The following is a 20,828-nucleotide window of genomic DNA, read 5'->3' as shown; positions in this document are numbered from 1 at the left end:
GGTTGGCCCGAAGAAGATTCTCCCGAGCAGCTTCGGGACCCACCAAAGATCCCACATGAGCCATAGGGTTCTCCCCCAAAACCGGAGCCCTAGCATAGCGAGCCATCGCCTCCCTTATCTCCTCGGGGATCCGTTTCAGCGGAACATCCGAGCAAGGATCAGCGTGGATCAGTCTATCCAAGGTCGAGGTCGAAGTAGAGCCCAAGGTCGAGTGGCGCCTCTTCCTCGTCAGACCCTGTTCGGGCTGCTCCTCCTCAGCAGAAGGGACCTCCTTCTCAGCTTCGGGAACCTCAATGTGTGCTTCGGTGAGGTCCACCATCTCCTTATCTGGACTTTTCTCTCGGTCGAGAGAAACGTCAGCAGATTCCTCCTTCTGCTCGACCACGATAGGGGCAACCGAGCCAGGAACAAGGTCGGCTTCAATTGCCTCCATCACCTTGGTGATATCCTGGATCTCGATCCCTAAAGCAGTTGACGGCTTCAGCGGAGAGGGGATGGTATCTTCCTCAGCCAACGGTTGATCCACGGGCGGCGGCTCCGCAACCACCACACTCTTCAACTTCTGACCTGGCAAGGGCATGAAGTGAAGGAGATTCTTGGGAGGAGGCATGTCTTCCGAAACCGCTTCCTACAAAACAGGCGTTCAAAGATCAGCTTCAAGGAAAAAGAAGAAGAAGGGAAAAACGGACTACAAAAAGTATGGTGGTCAGAGCAATTACCTTCTCCGAGGACTGAGAAGCCTTCGCTTTCTTCGGATGCGCGGAAGGCCTCAAAAGAGTGCTACCCTTCCTTTTTCTTTGATCCTAAAAAGGGGAGACCAAGGGTCAATAAATGCAAAAGAAGACAAAGGAAGAAATAAAGAAAAAAGCGGGAAATACCCGGTTCCTAGATAAAGAGATATCTACCCGAGCCGGAGATGAAACCGAAGGAACGGCACGCGGCACAGCGTCAGTCCCAGGACCCTAAAAAGATGGTCCAGGACCAAGACGTTAGCCGACGGCCAACCAGAAAGAAAGACAAACAAAAGACTTCGGGATATAGAAACACTCACCGGATCTGAGGTTGTCCTCAAGTCAGGAAGCACGACCTTCACTGGAACAGCTTCGGGAGAGCAGGCAGAATCCCACGGATCAGCTCGAACTTCAGATATCCGAGCGACACCTGAAGGAGACAGCACGTAATCCTTCAAGCGAGGATTACGAGGATTCTCTTTCCCGAACTTGTAATCAGGAGCCGAATCGTGAATAGTCTTCAGATCCAAAGAGATGCCCAAAACCACAGGATCAATGCAGCTAAAGCCGTACTCTGCAGAAACAAAGCACAAAACAAGTCAATAAAACGAGACAAAAAGGAAGAAGACAAACTCACTGAAGCACGGTCCCAGCCGAAAGACACCTACCCCTGTCAAAAATCCTGCTGAGACCGGCAACAGCAAGAATGTCCTCCCGCAAGATATAGTTGAGGTTCGGGAGCCAGCTAGACGGCAGTTTGTAGTTGTCCTCCCGAGCCAAAAACCACTGGAGGAGATCCACGTAGTGGTGATGGTTCCGATCCGGAGCAGCCACGCTTCTCATATCAGGATCAGGAGTCACAAACCACTTCGGAGGGCGATAAAAATTGGGATGCTTCGGATCTGTCGGCACACGAACGAGCAACCACTCCGTCTTCCAATTATGGTCAGAGCTGAGGTAAGGGTAGGCCGTAATGTAGTTCGGCTCCCCCTTTCTTCGGGACTTTTTGTTGATGATGGTCCACCAACCATACCCATCCCCCTTGGAAGCGTGATTGAAAGACAGATCGTGGAGATCCCGAAACACGGCGACAGAACAGGGAAAGTTAACAAAATCGCACACCCATCTAAATCCGATGATGTGCCTCATAGATTTGGGTGTAAGTTGGGCCAAACTGATGTTGTACGACACCAGGAGCTCGGAAATGAATGGATCCAAGGGAAAGCGGAGACCGTTCTCCAAGTGATGAGTATACACAGAGATGAACCCCCTCGGCGGATGAGTCACCCGAGGACGCTCCTGATCGGGAAGCTCGCACCAGTACCCCAAGGCGTGCTGGATTCCGTATAGCTCCTCGGCCCTCCGATGGTAGTTCCCCAGCTTCGCCTCCACCAACCAGTCACCACTGACCGATTTCTCCAACGGACCATCGATCTTAGTGGTCTCATGCAAGATCGGGGCATACTTGCCCTGCGGATCAGCTTCACTCCAATGAACTGGAAACTCAGGGTAAGAACGGCACACACCCGAAGAACCAGCTTTCTAACCAGAAGTTGCGCGTTCAGACACGCTAGACCCGCCAACAACATCATCTTTGGAGGCATCCCAACAAGTCGAACGCCTCTCCACCGGCCTCTCCGAAGGCCGACCCCTCGAAGTTTTCTGTAACCTTCCCGAAGGCACATTCTCCCTCTCACTAGAGGAGCCAACGACGAACTTGCTTTTGCCCCTATTTTTTGCCATGGTCGCGAATTCTCGGTCTAGGGTTTAGATTGAGGGGTAGAAGGAAGAACGAAGAAGTAAGGAGAATTCAGAAACAAATTACCTTTTTCCGAAGCGGAATTCGCCGATAAAACGAACAAAAAAAGTTCCCGAAGTCCAAAGCTGACTGAATTCCGTAGATCTGAAGAAACTTGAAAACTGCGATCGCCGAAATTTAGGGAGAGAATGGGTTTGAAAGAAAGAGTAAAAAGTTCGAAAGGAGCAAAGCACCCAGTATTTATAGAAAAGAAAGGGGGCGCATCAACTTCCTCAACCCACGATCTCCACGACACAATACAACTCCCAACACTTGTCATCAATGCCAATCATCCCTTTTCGAAAAAAGAAAGGGAACTTTTGGACTTCTGACAGCTGGAAACCCACCCATTTAATTCTAAATGGACCGGGTCTGGGGGGCATGTTGTTTGGGCTCCCAATTGATTCTCAATTGGGCCACTAAGTCCGAAGCCCAACGGCTCTAAACAAACAGCATCAAACTTACCAATGACTAATCAGCCACCCATCAAGGCCCAAGGCCCAATAGCAATAAATGACCTATGGGCATTTATTATGCAAACACTATAAATAGGCCGCCAAGGCTCACACCTCAAGGTACGTCCAATTAATCGCCTTAAGACTACTCTTCTAAAGAACTTCTCTCTAGAATCCGAGCATCATTCTTACTTAGGCATCGGAGGGACTTTCCTCGGAAACACCCCCGAGGCTAGTGACTTTGCTCTTGTGCAGGTGAATTCGGACTCTACTCATTCAAGCAAGCAAGATCTTCAACACATACAAAGGGGCCTTCATTCGAAGCTCATTGTTTCCATCTTTACAACACCGGAACATCAATTATGAGTCCATATCCTACATTCTATTCCCAAAATCGCATTTCCACATACCAAATACCCCGTTAAGTAATGCTTGCGATACTTGAAGGATCTTGGGCCCTTTAGCCATTCAATGACATTCTTAATTCCTTAGCAAAAAAAAATAATACACTCTTGTGACTCTCCCCTCACGACAGGTGATTACAAAATAATGAAATATGGTTCGTGAATCGTGAGTACTGACCATACAATAATTTAGATGGTTATAAACAAAATACTACTCGTAGCATGGTTCCATTAGCTTAAATTAAACCGTTAAAGCATATGGTAATACGGGATACTTTTACAATGATAGGGCAATGCCAATATGGGGACTTATAATCCGAAAAAAAGAAGAAAAAAAAAAGCATTAAATGATTGCCTTTGAAACCAATAAAACATTGACAGGTATTACTGTTTGAAAGTGACGAATCAGTTTGTTGGTGTTGAAAGTTCCCCTAAAATCCAGACAATTGGTATCCAATGGCAACCAATTTCTCTCATATCAAAGCCCACAACACACTTCTGTTTTCGTCCATTGATTTCAGAATTTGACTTGAATGGTGGCCCGCAGTTGCATGCATACATGGGAATTGAAAATCCGATGATAATCGAAATTGATCATCTTAAAAAAAAAAAAAAAAACTTATTTCTGTATGAATTCACTCTGATTGATTATTATTATTATTATATAGGATTTATTTATTTATTTCTACATATGATTAATTTATAAAAAAATAAAAAAATTACACTACTACAACTATGACGAAAAAATAAAACCAATTGGATCTTTATAGACCCTTACAAATCTATTACTATATACTAAAAGAGACATCAGGAATGACACGTGTCAATTCCTGGTGTAATTTTTTCCCGCCAAAAACAACTTTCCCAAAAAAATGTATCTATTTTATTTTATTTTTATTCTCTACTTTTTTTTATTAACTATTTATGTATGGAAACGAAATTAAGTTTATAAATAATGGCAATAATAGTTACGACGTAATAATCTAAATTAGTAATATTTTAGTCAAATCGCTAAACTAATAATAGAAAATATAGCACTCAATATTTTGATCAAATTACCATATTAGCATTTTAAATATGCATATTACATGAATAAATTTAAACGAGTATGTTATAAATGTTATAAATATGCAGTAGTTTGGGAGATACTCAGTTAAATATTTTGTGAAAAAATTGTCAAAATCCGTGCGTGCACGGGATCTAATCTAGTCATATATAAAGAACTACTCCCTCATTGTCTATTTAAGATATACACTTTCCTTATTTGGTCGTATTTTATTAAGAGATACACTTTTTTTTGGCCCGCTGAAATTATTTTTCCTAATTATTTTATTAATTTTTCTAATCTATACTAATGTATTAAAAGGCGTTCTTAAGAACGTATATGTGTCACGTATCCCCTCCTTATGACGCCACATCACCACTAATTAATCAACATCATGACATGTCAGTTACAACCAAAAAAATGTGTAGCAAGGATCGAACACCAAACTTCATTTGTTAAAAGTTACACTTTTTAACATCTTAACCAAATACAACTTATGTTTTGTCTTTCCATGTAAACGTATATATTCTTTTTACAATAAATAATAAATTGAATAAAAGTGAATGCAAAAATAAAAGGGAATGATTACTTAATTTATAAACGTACAATTATTACTTTCCTAAATTAAGCCTTAAATTGCAAAAACGTTCGGGGTAATAGAGTGTAATAATGAGTATGAGGGGAAACATTGACGGAGGTTAAGTAATTATTCAACTAATGGTGAAGAAAATGACCGATTCGACTTTGTTTTGATTTACTGATGTGCATGGGGTTTCAGATTGGGAAGGTTGTTGATCGGGCGCTAATTTTGTGTCACCACCGCCAATTCGATGACAACACCATCTACATGGGCACAATTTACAAAAATAAATCCGAATAAATATCAAAATCGGGCCAATGCGCGGGCTACACACTATTTTTTATTATTATTATATCCCACTTCAAACATGGACCCCCTGAGGTAGTCCTTTCTTCTTCGGTGAATATCCTTGGTTGTTGACATGACTTTGTTTACAACTACATGAACTAGTTAGCGCGTCAAAGTCATTGCTATCGGTGAACTCCTCATAGAAGATTAAGTTGGGGCGGTAGGCAATGAGAGACCCCTGGAGAAACCTATGGAACATGGAAAACAAAGAAAGGAGAGGAAGAATAGTAACATAGTAACATCACGAGTTGGTTGCAAAGTGTTTGTGAATTTTCCACAAACAACATGAGTCACTAAAAGATTTAGGAGTTCAAAAGCATGCTATTAGCCAACAAAAAATGGGGAGCAATGTTCAAATAGAAGATTTTAAAAGCGATGAGAAACATTCTAATCGCTAACCTAAATTGAGAATTAAGCGAAGTTAATCTCAGCGACCAACTAACAAACCCAACCCATGAACCGGAAAACCCCCTTCCACCCACACCTCCCTTCCTTCACAGAAAACACAAACCAATAACTCCAAGGCCATTGCCAAAGGAAATTGAATAAGTCTTATCTGATTGATCTAACCGAAACTAATTAGACACGATTTGTAATTAATACTCGGTACTAATTTCATATATATTAATATGACATAAATGCAAGCATTGTGAGAAACGAGTTAAATACTGAGATGTTATGTTCGACTTATTTTGATTTTTTCAGATAAAATAAGTTCAGATAAATCCAAATAAGTTCAAAATACATAAGGATTTTTTAGACATTTTCACACACAAATAAGTTTATTCCGGACTTTTTTTTGGACAAGTAAAGAAATTTTATTACCAAAATAGGAGTTACAAACCGAAAACAAAAGTTGCTAATTCAACAGCATAGACCACCAGAACAACCATACCAAAAAAAAAAACATAAGACACTATCCTAATAACATAGCATTATGAAAACCGAGAGCTTTGTAAGACAATTTAAAAATATTTTCTTTATACATTACTTTAGGATCTGGCTTCAACAGTTGGTAAATCTTCTTGTTCCTTCCAATTCAGATAAAATAACTTCGCAAATAAGATAAAATAAGTTCAGACAAAATAAGTCGAATAGAACGAAGCCTAACTGTTGAACAGTTGAACTTAATTTAGTAGTAGAAAGGTGCAAGTTGATAATTGTTCATGAAATTTGAAACGATAGATGTATTGTTCATGAAATTTGTTTTATTATATACGTAGTAATCAACTGTTTTTATTAATCAAATTTTGACAAATTCTGTTCTACAAATGATACAAGTTGACAATAATTATTCTAGGGAAAAAAATGTGTCTAGTACTTCATTTATAAATCCAATTAAGGTGAAAGAAAAGAGGCACTCCAGTTTAAAATTAATGACTTCAAAAGATAAAGAGATAGAATGTGACCTTAAGGTAACAATCTTACAAAAGTAAAGTATTGAAATAAAAACACTTGAGGAGCAAGAAAGGAATTTCTCATCCACAATTTTATTTGGATAATTCCTTTTTATTCCGTAAATGAAAAAGACTCAAAAATTCCGTAAAAATAAATAAATTATGTGGCCGAAAGAGGTTTCTGGGCCCCCATTGGCCCAATTGGCTGATAAACACCCAATTAAAACGTGTTTAGGTCATGTTGTTCAGCTAACTGATAATTATTTCGTTAATTTCAGACATTAATCAATTTAGTTAGATCACGTGTATATAGCAATTCATTTGATTTAGAAGTACATACAACCTAATATTTTGTCCCAATAAGAGCACACACAACCTTAGTATTTAGTTTGAGCTAAGTGATAATTGACAGGATAAATGACTATAATATTGGCAGTGTACGTACAAGGGTCAAATTTTTATTAACTTGACCAGTTGCCACGGGTCGAATATGTGACCCAAGGTCAAGTTAATAAAAATGGGATATGGGGCCAAATTAAGCGCAACTTGCATGGATGTGGGGCACTTGTTGCTTCGATCATATTTTGCATACGGAGTATTATTTTGGGTTTATCATGTAGAATATCATTTTATATTGTACGCATTAACCAACAAATATGGGTTTACTTTGCTCATGTGGTGTTGTCATGCAATGCATATTATTTTTTAAGGTTATACACATAAACCAACCAAGGGGAACTTAATAAATAATTAGTTGTCAGTTATGTATCAATTTTACTTCATTGTGCTATATATGTATGTTTAAGATTATACGTTACATTTTTATTTATTTATATATAATGTTAATTTAATTTCATATTTATTCGTTTGTTAAAATTAATAATTGTGTTTGAAGGTGAATTTAACGTGGGGTATATGTAAAAGTAAAAAAAAATAGGTAAGAGAGTTAATGACCTTGAGTCAAGATTGTAGAAGAAAAAAGAGAGATTTAAGTAAGAGGTATGTCAATTTAGTGGAAGATGAGGTGGAAGAAGGAGAAGGATGAAAGATAAATTATTTTTCATTTGACCGAAGGTCAAGAATGCACATGATCTAAATGGCCAAGTCTTTCATAGAAGTTTTTGAATTTTAATTTTAATTTTAACCGAGCTTATTTTTCTTGAAATAAGTTAATCACTTTTTTCGTTAATCTAATCAGAAACTTTCTCACATCCTTAGCCTACTATCGGACTCTCAATGAGTTTAATTCGCAAAGATTTGTAGGAAAAGTAACCGATGTAACCAAGAATTTGTGATTAATAGTTGTAGGAGATGTTACCCGAATATAAATTATATAGGAAATTAGTGTGTCGTGTTAGATCATTAACATAGAAGCAAATTTCGCCAATGTCGACATAGGCTTTTAAGTGATGAGCGTACCCCAAGTTAAAACTACTCGCCTATAAATTAATCTATGCACAGAATGCACCCGAAATAAGTAAAACAGGGTGAACCACCTCTTTCGTTTATGTAACCTATAAACTCTCTCATATTCTCAACTTACTCTCCGATTCTCAAGGAGTTTGATTCACTAAGATTGAACTGGGGAGCTTGTGAGCAGTGATCGATCAAGCTTATATTTTTTTATAAACCTGGTCCGCGTTAATTTAGCGTGAAGCAGGGCTACGAAGTAAATTTGGCTGGGCAACATGTGTAACTATCACGTGACAATTATTTTGCGATTTTAAATAGTAACTATATGCGTATTAGTGTATTACAGTAACTACTTGATTTATAGAGTTTCTATGCGATTTGTGCCTAACCCACTTTATATACGTTTTAAACTTTTTTATTTTTCAAAAATTTCAGATCTGCATTCTTTTCATTTCTCTCTCTTTATTTTATATCTATGTTTTTCAGATTTTTGCCTAAATTTCCAGGGTTTGTTCATTATTGTTTAATTTTCTTCGAATTATCTTATAATTCTCACAATTGGATCTATTAGAGGAGGAAAAAATGGAGGAATGAATAGATCAAGAAGGAGGTTCGTCATTACCGAAACCGAATCAAAGAATTTGCGCTCGTCTTCAAATCATCACAAGAACTTTGATAGATCACTTCCCGTTTCGTTGTTCTTAAAGTATTTTAAATCTATTTTTATTTAAAATTTAAAATGTTTGTTGTTTTGAGAAATTAACGTATGTGCTTTGCCGAAATATTGTTTTCAATTCGCGAATTCGATCAGTGACTTCACGATTTGAAATAGTAACTATATAAGTTATACAGTAATTTTATGATTTAAAAAGGTAGTATGTGATTTTTAGAATTTCTATGTGATTTAAACTATAACTATATGATAACATTTTCTTACTGTATGCTATGCTGATTTATCGACTATATTTGAATGTGAGTATAATCGAAAAGGTTGGCGCTCTTCTACAAATTGACGCAAGAATTTTGAAAAATTATGTATATTTTCGTTATTTTTATTTTAAGTTTATTTGTATTTAAATTTGAAATAGTTACCAATTGTATTATTATGTTCTTTATATGTTCTTTTTTTACTCTATATTATTAGTAATAAGAGTTACTCCCTCCGTACCTATTTGTTCTACCCATTGTGAATCTTGGGTGATTTTTAAGAAAACTGAAAAATTGGTTTGTTTGGGTATATGTGTAATGATTGAGTGTAAGAATAATGACTGTGTGTAAGAGATTAGAATAAATGAAAGAGAGAGAAAATAATAAAGAAATAAGAAAAAAGGTAGATATGTTATTATTAATAATAATAAATCAGATTACATGTGAGGTGATAAATTCTGGAATTCGAAAAAAAAATCAGCAAACAAGCAAGAAAATTCAACCAAAATTAAATCTCAACCAAAAATTCGAACAAATATTCAACAAAATATCAAAAAATCAACCAAAATATTCGAACAAGAATTCGAACAATAATCAAAAAATTCGAATGACAATAAAAAATCCGAACAAAAATTGGAACAACAATTTGAGCAATAATCAACCAAAAAATCAAAAATTCGAACAGAAATTCGAACAATAATAAAAAAAAATCGGACAAAAATTCAACCAAAAAATGAAGAAAAATTCAACAAAAATTCAATCAACAACCCAGAAAAATCAAAACCCAGAAAAATCGAAACCAAGAAATATTGAAACCTAGAAAAAATCGAAACCTAGAAAAATCGAAACCCAAAAATTCGAAGCCCAGAAAAATTCGAAAAATAAAAAAAATCGAACAACAACCCAGAAAATTCGAAAGATCATTCTCCAAATACACCATCATACCACGATTTTGAGGATTTAGAGGTCGAATTCGACCGTGAAAACCCTAGATCTATAGTTTTCATGGTCGAATTCAACCATCTAAAGCCTTGATATAAAGTTTTTTTTCACAGGATGGTGGTGGAGGCAGCGAAGGCGGCAGAGGTGTGGTGGTGGTGGTGGTTGCGGCGGAGATCTAGAGAAATGAAGAACATTGTTCTTCATAAATCAGATGTTTTGGGAGGAGAGAGAGTGAAAAATGTGACGGAGAAGGAGAGAAATGAAATCAGAGGTTTTGGGAGGAGAGAGAGTGAAAACGTGAGGGGGGGAAGATAAATGAAGAGAGAGGAGTGATAAGGATGGGTGATAAAAAGGTGAGAGTGTGGGTGTATGGGGAAGAGAAATGGATTAAATAATAGGGGTTGAGAAATTTAGGTTGGAATTTGGGTAGAATCTTTAGGTATTTTGGTAAATAGAAGGGGATTAATGGTGTTTTAGGCAAAAAAGTATGGCCAAAAATTAAAAAAAATCAAAATAGGTAGAACTTTTAGGAGAGCCTAAAATAGAAACGGGTAGAACAAATAGGAACGAGGGAGTACTATATTATGATGACAGTAATTGTATGATTATAAAAATAATTATGTCTACAACCTATGACTATATGACCATACAATAAAAGTAATAGTGACTACTCCGTGTATCATTTAAGTATAATAGTAACTACTCCCTCCGTCCCGGAATACTTGACCTGTTTTCCTTATCGGGTCGTCCCTTAATACTTGACATGTTTCTAAAAATGGAAATATTCTAACAATATTATATTATTTCTCACTCCACCCCTATTAACCCATCTATCCCCTACTCCATACAAAAAATAATTAAAAATTCAACCCCTACTCTCCACCAACCCCACCCCTTTACACATTTCCCACTAACTACATTAACATAATACCCCACTATCAACTACTACCTATTAAATTAAATAAGTCAATTCAAGTCCCTTAAACTTTGTGCCGGTCAAACCGGGTCGAGTATTCCGGGACGGAGGGAGTATATGTTTGAAATAGTTACTATGTGTATTGTTATGTTTTTATATGTTCTTTTTTCTACTCTATATTATATATTATTATGACAATTACTGTATGACTATAACAATAACTACATCTGCAATTGAGAATATTAAGAAAAAAGTAAGAAAAGTGCGTAAAAAAAGTGAGTGAATATAATAAAATATAAATAAAGTATGGTAGATGAGTGTAAGATAAAAAAGAAAGTAAAAGCAAGTGATCGAGTGAAAAATCGTAAATGTTTACGGGTAAAAGGGGTAAGAAAATAAATTTTAAATAAAATAAAACAAAATATAAAGAATATTATGAAATGGAATAAAATGAAAAAGATAAAGATCGATCATTGTGAAACGGAGGTACCGTAGCAATAAGTAAATTGTAGAAAGCTTTTGACTATTCAACCTAAAACAATTTTGTATCGAGCAATGGTGCCCGATAAGGAGGGGAAACAAGATAAAATGATGATTCCGAAAAAGGTATCCATGAGTTTTGGTGGTTGGTCTCCCGTCGCCCTATTTTATTGAACTGTGTGGCTACGCCTACACTTAGGAACCCAGCCTAATTTATTTATTTTTTTTTTTTTTTTTTTTTTTTTTTTTTTTTTTTTTCTGAAATCGGGTTGTTTAGATCAGATTTGGATCGGGTCTATTTAGATCGGGTTATTTTGGATCATTTATATTAATTTCAGGTCGGGTTCGGTTATGGGCCATATGGGTTTTGGGTTTCTTCGGTTTTTAATAATCGGGCCGGATCTGAATTTAAGTCATGGATTCGGGTCGATATCGAAACGGGTCATTATCGGCTCGGTTCATATTTAATCGGATTTTTCGGGTTAGATCGAATTTTCTAGTTGGATCGAATTTTGATTTGGTTTTTGTATTTGATGGTCATTTATAAAATTAGTACGGAGTATTATTATTATTATTATTATTATTATTATTATTATTATCATTATTATTATTATTATTATTATTATTATCATCTAACAATATTTTTTACAAAACAAATTAAGGGTTAAGATTTAAACGTAGAAAAAGGTCTTGCACGCACAAGGTGTGCAATAAACTTATTGGCATCATGATAGCTTTTACCCAGATTTTTGTAAATTTTTACCTAGTTTTTTTAAAACTTTTTACCAAGTTCACTTCAAAATTATGCATCAATTAGAGAGATGGATTTTGAGACGGGTATAATAAACATCTCAAACTTGAGACGACTTACTAAAATTTCGTCTCCAAATTAAAATTGAGATGGAATTGTGTACAAAATTTCATAAATTCCATCTCAAATTTGTAATGTATATAACACCATAAGATTAGTAGGAGTATATACCAATCAACAATTCTTAAATGGAATTGATCCACACTAAATTTATTGTAGACCATGCCTTAGGAAAAGGTCAACAATTTATTTCTAATTTATTTTGGCATGTTTGTTAGGATTATTATGAAAAAAATATCAAATTAGTGTCGTTATACATGTTGTGCTTGACTAATGTGATTTTAAGTCACAACTCACTTTTAAAAACATAGGGTTACTATGATTCAAAAAATGGTTACTACGTCTAAGAATTTTGTTGTTTAATTTATTATAGTCATTATATGAACAATAAAGGTCTCTATGTGTGTAAAAATGGTGGTAGAGAAAACTATTGATTTTGGTTCCACACTAATATTAATATGGACATGGTCCATGCAATTAAGAATAATCTTATACCAATTACCAAGTAATTAATGCTCCGTTTCTTTTTACCTGCCTTTTTAAGAATTAGATTAGATAAGTAAAATTCAGATCAAATTCGAAGAAAAAAAAACAGTCACTTAAAACATTCAGAACATAATGACAAAGAAGAAAAACTCCAACCTTATGACTTTGATGTCAAAGGTCCGATCTTTATCAATCGTGGTTTTGTGGCTGCGAGGATTTCTCTTAACCTTCCCCGGTAACCCCAAACACCTATAATTAACTAGCTATATTTAGCTCGCAGAGATATCCCGTCTTTTTTTTACTCACCCAAAAGGAAAATAAAAAGTAGTAAATCCGTGTATATTGCTTCTTAAGTTGTCTCAAGTGAGATTACTGCACCTGATTTGTAAATGAGATACACAATAAGTTACCCTTAAGTAAGAAACTATTGTGAGTTAATATAATTTAAAAAGTCAACGCTCAATCATATAAAATGTCAACCCATAGCTAACGCGCCGATCTCACCAAAGCGTACGGTGAAACCGGCATCATACAAAAATCTTAAGTAGCATAGAGTGAGATACAGATTCGATCCCATTTCCACGGGGGAGGCCAACTCCAATAATTCTAAGTCACAACAAGTAGTAGTACCAGTTGTATAATTGGTTCCGTATTTAACTCATCTTGTATACAATTTTAATTTATATTTAATTACACTTTGCATGCATTTGAAGATCGTCTATGATTTGCAGGAAAGCTGCCCACTTGCAATTTGAAATTCCAGGGGAATTTGACCTGATAAATTCTGCTGTCTTTGCCCTAATTAATATCCCTAACTCAATCTGCATCTTTTCACTTAGCGTGTGCTTCCTTCGTTCCCTTTTTTTACTTGTGTTTCGTTGCAGGTTTTGGTTGCTTTTGTTTATCTTATGAAGACACTCCCACCAAAAAGAAAATTACACATCCAGGTGCACTATTCCCACTGTACACCGGATGTGTATGCATAAATATTAAGAAGGATTTTAATATACGCGTATATAAGTTGAACATTTTAGTATATGTTACGTTTTTTGGATTTGAACTACGTACTTGTTCTTTTACTTTGTACTACGTATAAAGTATTATTTGAATTTGAACTATATATTTCTTTAAAAATGGGATATATAATAAATAACATTGTGCATCTAGATACATAAACGTAAACCACACGGGAAGATATATGTTACAAATTCAATGGACAACCGTCAACTTAAGGTAGGATTTGACTGAAATTTTCATTAGATTAATAAGAAATGGTGAAATATCTATTAGCATAATCAAGCCTAGTTTATGAAAAAGGCGATAAAAAGTAATTGGTTTATAGTGAAGTTTTGATTTTCTCTGTGAAAAAGGAAAATATCAATTTGGTTTATCGTTTAACTATGTACTATCGTGCAATACTTTGGAACAATGACCATATTTAGTGCATTATTACTTCATCATAACTTTTCACAATCATCTTTCTACACGTTTCTACGTGTGAGTCGCATTTGATAACGTTAAAATCGTGATATAGATAAATTAATATTTATGAAAGGATATTCAAAATTTAGAACTTTATTTGATCCACAATCCAATGTCACGAATCGATGATGTCTTGGCCTAGTGGTTAAAACTGAGGGTTTGTATACAATAAGTTTCAGATTCGAATACCCCGCCTCTATTTGTAATTTATATTGCCTTTATGGCTCATTCGCAAAAAAATAAAAAACAATACAATGTCACGAGAAATAGGACCGTTGATTGAGGAACATATATAGATATATTAGAAGCGATTACAAAGATGTTTATAGAGAGGATATAAGTTTTCTCAAAAGGCAATGGAAGATGATCAAGCTTCTTTAACCAAACAAAAGGCCGCCGAAAGAAAGACAAGAAGGTCGATTAAGAATTCAACTCTTATTCTATCAATCATTCAATTGTAAGGGAAAAACTTTTAAGTTTTAACCATTAGAACATGCATCTCAACCCGATTCTCATTTCATTTGTAAATTGTCACAAAACTGCAACACAAATGTAAAATATTGATTCATAGGGACGAGTTACATGTTTTACGGTGGAGTAATGAGTAAACTTTGGCCGAAAAGAAAGTTAATGGTGTCGAACGAGTCTTTACCAAACCTTTTTTTGTCAAATGTTGACTTGCCATGCTAGGGAATTACCTAGGCTCAACTCTCTAGTCATGTGTCGTTCCGTAATTTCCAACATCTTATCGTGTTCATCATGTTGTTTCACGTAGTATCATGTCTCATACCAGCTTGGTTAGTGATATTTTTAACTACCCCTAGTAGTTGGACGTATCTCGAGGTTAGACGACAAACCAACTCAAATTAGCAAAAATCCAATTTGATCTCAATCTCACCTTGCTAATATTTTAGATTAGCAAATCCTCTATCTAAATTTCCAATAATCCATCACCATCTAACCAAATTTTAGTTATCTTGTTATGCTCCATCATGTTCTTTCACGTAATGATATGCATTAGACGAACCTGGCTCCTAACGAGGAATTCTTAGCCTCAAGTGATTTGTGTCCACACATATATAAGTGGGTACCAATACAAAATATGTTAGTGCCCATTACACAAAATGACTTGTATTTCTTAACAATTATGTATTTTTTGTACTGACATATTATGTGTTGATACTTAAGAATGTTGTATTTGGATCGCTTGGCTCCATATCATAAGCTAATGTAGGTTTAGAAATCATCGCCCCTAACAACTTTCACTGTCACTAATCACTATTAGTAATACTAATATAAAAACGAGTCGACATATATCGAGGTAAGAAAGAACGACAAACCAACTCAAATTAGCAAAAATCCAATTAATCTCAATCTTACCTCACCAATATCGTTGATTAGTATATCTCCCATTCTCCCCCCTTTTAAATTTCCATTAATCCATCACCATCTAACAAACCAAACCACCCTTCCCCACATCGATCAAATACTACAAAAAAAAATACAATTCCAACTTTAGAAAATAAAAAATCAGGAACACCCCCCAACTGTCGTCCGAGGGAGCCGTTGAAACCTCCTACTTTCTCTCTCTCTCTCTCTCTCCTCATCTCCATTCTCCCCCCTTTCAACTGTTTGTTGCTTAACGTTTCCTCCTTCTTTCTCCCCTCTTCATTACGCTTTCTCTCTCCTCTTTCTATTAAACATTTAAACCCCTCCACCCCTAAAATTAATTAAAAAAGATTCAAAACAGACAACATCCATGGATGTTGTTAATGGGGTGGTGGGGGGAATGGGATCCGCTGCAGCTGCGACCCACCTTAGCGTTCATCAAGTTCTTGATTTTATTCAATCAGACGACCCTGATTTAAGGATCAGAGCTGCCCAGGAGATCCGTCGTCTCACTAAAACTTCTCAGCGTTGCCGTCGTCAGCTTTCCGCTGCTGTTCCCCAACTCGTTTCTATGCTCCGACTCGACTCACTCTCTTCTACTGAGTCGGCTCTACTCGCCCTCCTTAATCTCGCCGTTAAAGACGAAAAGTAAGCCACTCTTTTGTTTCTTTTAATTTTGATTTTTTAAAAATTAATTCATTTGAGGTTGGTGTTGTTGGATTTTGGGAAAGATCGTGTCTTTTTAGGGTTTTGTCCTCTTTTTGATTTTTTGCGGGAAATATCTTGAAACTTGATTAAATTAGTACTAATCTGGGTAATTATGTGTCCTAATCGACTAATTAATTAAACAATTCAGTAGGTTACACTCTATTAGTTTAAGTAATTCTTTAATATTCTAATTAAACAATTCTAATTTCGGGTAATTCCGCAAAATATGATTAAATTACTAATCTAGGTAAATAAGCCTTTGGATTAATGGGTTACAGACTTACAGTTTGATTAGTGAAATTAATCTTCATTTGGGAGATTTTTTTTAATGATTTTTCTTTGATTTTTGGATAATTTTATAAAAAATGAGAATATTCTTAGGTAATTAAAATTCTTGGTTCAGATTATTTCCGTCTCGAATTATTCTTAGGAATCAAATTTAGTGAATTGTCTGTTGATATTGTTTTGTATTTTGGTCAGCGAATCCATAACACTAAATTACAATTGAAGAGTCGAAGTCTCTATTTGCGGCTTATACTAATCTTAGCAAAACGGAATTTTCTTTTATAACAGAATAATATTAATTTTTTTGGAGTAACAGTAATTAGTCGGAATCAATTAAAAATAATTCTTAGGTGTTCCTGAATACACAAGCACTAGGTGTATCAAATGCTATTTTGCAATAAGTCGAGCACCAGATTTATCAAAGGCTGTTTTACAATAAGTAGAGCGCTAAGTGTATCAACTATCAAAGGCTATTTTTTCATTCGACAACTTTTGTGTAAGACTGCCTGACCGGAAAGACCACTTTGATTGCTTAACTAATTGGTTCCTTTGCTTAATTAATTAGTTTCAGTGTTTAACTAAATTAATTCGGTTGTTTAACCAATTGTTTACAGTGCTTAACTAGTTAGTTTCAGTGCTTAACTAATTAGTTTCATTACTTAACTAATTAGTTTCATTGTTTAACTTATATGACACTAAAACGGTCTTTTGTATAAGACCGCCTTATATAAAAGTTTATATTTACCATTAAGTAGTCCCGGATTAGAAGCAACAAATAGCATGGGAACATCTGGCTCGAGGTGTATCCAGGAACATAATGGATATGTTGTGGAAAGTGCGAGGATAATGCATGTTACAAATTACTGAAATTGAAGGATTGCCAGATTCTTTAGCCTCAGGAGTCATGATGCTTCCTTTTTTCTCTGTCTAGATTTTCCATTTTATTCTAAACTCTTTTCTTTGCTTTTATTATCATGTGATGTTTTCACGTGGATGGATTCCATTGCATGATGCAAAGAAACATCATTAAAGAAACTATATTGTATTTTTGTAATAAGGGAATTTAATCCTGTTTAACTTTTCTATTGGGTTTTTACTTTGCTTACAACTTTTGTGACCTTTAATCTGTGTGCAGATAATTATCCTAATATAGTAATAATCAACTACTTTGCGTGCTTCTGCAGTTGCTGAAAAGCAAAATTGACCCTTCTCTAATCTGCAGTAACTTATTGGTTTAAGATTGAACTAGTTACTAGTGTGCTTAATAGTTTGTATATGAATATAAAATATTAGGTAGCTAGTATGCTGAACTATTTTTTGCAACATGATCAAATCACCTTTTTCTGCAACATTTTACAACCTTACAAGTTATGGCGTATGTTCTAAACTTGTTGGTGAAATCTGTGTTTGGCTCTGTATTTCGGATTTCAGATGAAGTTGTGTTAGTTGTACCTTTAATTTCAACCGAAAGCATCAGTCTTTTGACTCTATTAATTGGCTTTAAGAAGATAACTGAAGTTATGGTAGTAGGTTAGGACTCTTAATTTCAACGGACAGCATCTGTGTTTGACCCTTAGGCACTTCAAACTAAACCAATTACTACCACATTGATTTCGTGTATTGAACCAAAGTAGTGTCCAGTTCCTTATTTCTAGTCCGAGTAACATCATCAAACATTAATTTGGATTGCCGTTGCCGTATTACCTGATTAGCCATTTGTAGTAACTTTTAGCATACTGTAAATTCAGAACTTTGGTTAGTCACTTTCTGCCGCATGCCTTAACCAATCCAGTACAGTATACGAAGTATAAGAGATTGTTTTTTTGAAAATATGTCTATATACCTTTGTGCTTGATGTTTCTGTGGATTTCCAATCAGTTTGATGCTTGTATGAATGTGCACATTGATATTTATTAAAAGAGTATTTTGATTAAAATTTGTGAATGTGTTGTTGGGTTGTTAGGAACAAGATCAGTATCGTGGCAGCTGGTGCCTTAAATCCAATCATCTGTTTCCTTCAGTCGGCAAACGTGAGTCTTCAAGAACATGCAACTGCAGCTTTGCTAACACTTTCTGCATCTTCAGTAAACAAGCCGACCATTACAGCTTCAGGGGGGATCCCTCTTCTGGTAGATGTCCTAGAAATTGGCACCCCACAAGCTAGGGTTGATGCTGTCATGGCACTTTATAACCTCTCCACTCACTCAAACAATATTAACCTAATCCTTGACACAGACCCCATACCTCCCATTGTTGACTTGCTCAAAACATGCAAGAAATCCTCGAAAACAGCTGAAAAATGTACAGCCCTCTTAGAATCTCTTGTAAACTTCGACGAAGGTAGGGATGCTTTAGTATCTGAAGAAGGGGGTGTGCTTGCAGTGGTGGAGGTCCTCGAGAGTGGGTCTCTTCAGAGTAAGGAGCATGCTGTAGGGGCACTACTAACAATGTGTGAGATTGATCGGTGCAAGTACCGGGATCCGATTCTTAGAGAAGGGGTTATACCAGGGTTACTCGAGCTTACTGTTCAAGGAACTCCAAAGTCACAGAACAAAGCTCAGATGTTGCTGAGACTACTGAGAGAGTCTCCTTATCCAAGGTCAGATTTCCAACCTGATACTTTGGAGAACATTGTTTGCAACATTATATCTCAAATGGATGGCGAGGAACAATCGGGAAAGGCGAAGAAGATGCTTGCGGATATGGTACAAGTTAGTATGGAGCAAAGCTTGAGACACTTACAGCAAAGGGCTCTGGTATGCACCCCTTCTGATCTGTCTATTGCCACTTGTGCCTCTCAAGTTTCTTCCAAGTAATCATATGATAATACACTAATTATAGTCTTTTTTTTATATATAATTTGGGACACGTTTCTCCCACTCTTTTTTTCTTGGTGATCTTTGTGAGATATGATATTTAGACCAAATGAGAAAGTTACAAATTGTTACTGTGTATACAACGAAAAATGCCAGTCCAGGCCATTATCAATGGTATCGGGTGACTGGTTGACGTGGTGGGGAATAAAAATAGAATAAAGAAAAATGCTTTGTGGTACGTATGAAATAGCTTATTTTTCTCAAGTAGTTTGTTGTTTTGTAAAAAAGAAAACTGTATAATATGAATCTTGTACCTAATGCTTCTTCTTATTCTCAAATCTCAATCAATATCTTTCATTTCCCTTTCTTACAGTTTCCTGGTTTCAGCAGTTGGTATAAACTGTGATTATATTCGTGAATGTTGACAGCTGAGCTTCTAAACAGAAGTCTAAATGAAATTACATGGTTTACACAGTCAATTTGGTACCACCGATGACATGGTAGCAATCAGTGCTAGTATGACGTCAACACCCCTTAAGTAGACGGATCAAATGACGGGCTGTGCTGGTTCGTGCCGGGCGGGGCCTAGGCATAAGAATCAGCCCGCTATGTTGGGCCGGGTCGGATCAAGAATGTGCCCAAAACCTGTTATTTCGGGCCTAATATACCGGGTTTTTTGGGTTATTTTCGGGCCGGGCTAAATTTATAACTTAAAGGTGTAGTTTTGTGTTTCCCAAATCCGTCCAAAAAATCTAAAATTTCGGGCCGGTCCAGAAAATTCTGCCCAAACCCGCAAAAATCGGGCGTGCCGGGCCAACGGGCCGGGATGGTCTTGATCAGGTCTACCCTTAAACCCTGTTCTAGCCATAATTTATTAGCCAAGAATCCCTCTTGTATTTTGTCGGCAATAAACGATTGATTTTGTAGTTCGCGCACGATTTTGGGCGGAATATGCAAAACCCCCACCGAAGAAAAGAAGGGGCACAAAAATTGACTAACACAAAAATGACGATTGATTTTCATGATTTTGTTGCAAAGCTCATGATACATAGCAGGAAGTGCTCTATTTCCTCCATACTTTTTTCTCATCAATTATTTTTGTTCTGACTTATCTTTCCTAAATGGAGGAACTTGGCTTTTTGTCATGGGTCATTAATAATTCATTATAACGAGGGATCATTTTCCAAGAAAAAATAATGGTTGTTATAAAAACATGTCAATTTATGTTGCTTTACCGTTAAAAGTTAAGAAAGGGGCATCCATGTGCAGAGGGTGTCAAAAAGTGACTCGGTCCAATCGATTATGACAAAAAATAGAACTGGCTCAAAAAGAGCATCTCACATTCAATCCGCATA

At 36.0% G+C, this 20,828-nt stretch overlaps 1 protein-coding gene across 1 annotated transcript; it reads left to right on the top strand.

The window, feature by feature from the left end:
* The first annotated feature begins 15,717 nt into the window (after positions 1-15,717).
* LOC110804389 (U-box domain-containing protein 4) lies at positions 15,718-19,845 on the top strand. The gene is made up of 2 exons (XM_022009986.2): positions 15,718-16,312; positions 18,621-19,845. Exons 1-2 carry the CDS (start codon positions 16,035-16,037, stop codon positions 19,471-19,473), a joined length of 1,131 nt encoding a protein of 376 aa, XP_021865678.2. The 5' UTR covers positions 15,718-16,034; the 3' UTR covers positions 19,474-19,845.
* Positions 19,846-20,828: the final 983 nt, after the last annotated feature.

This window comes from Spinacia oleracea, chromosome 1 (genome assembly GCF_020520425.1).
Source record: "Spinacia oleracea cultivar Varoflay chromosome 1, BTI_SOV_V1, whole genome shotgun sequence".
Classification (NCBI taxonomy): Eukaryota; Viridiplantae; Streptophyta; class Magnoliopsida; order Caryophyllales; family Amaranthaceae; genus Spinacia; species Spinacia oleracea.
Note: the sequence above shows the minus strand (reverse complement) of the source record. Positions and strands in the feature narration are given on the sequence as shown.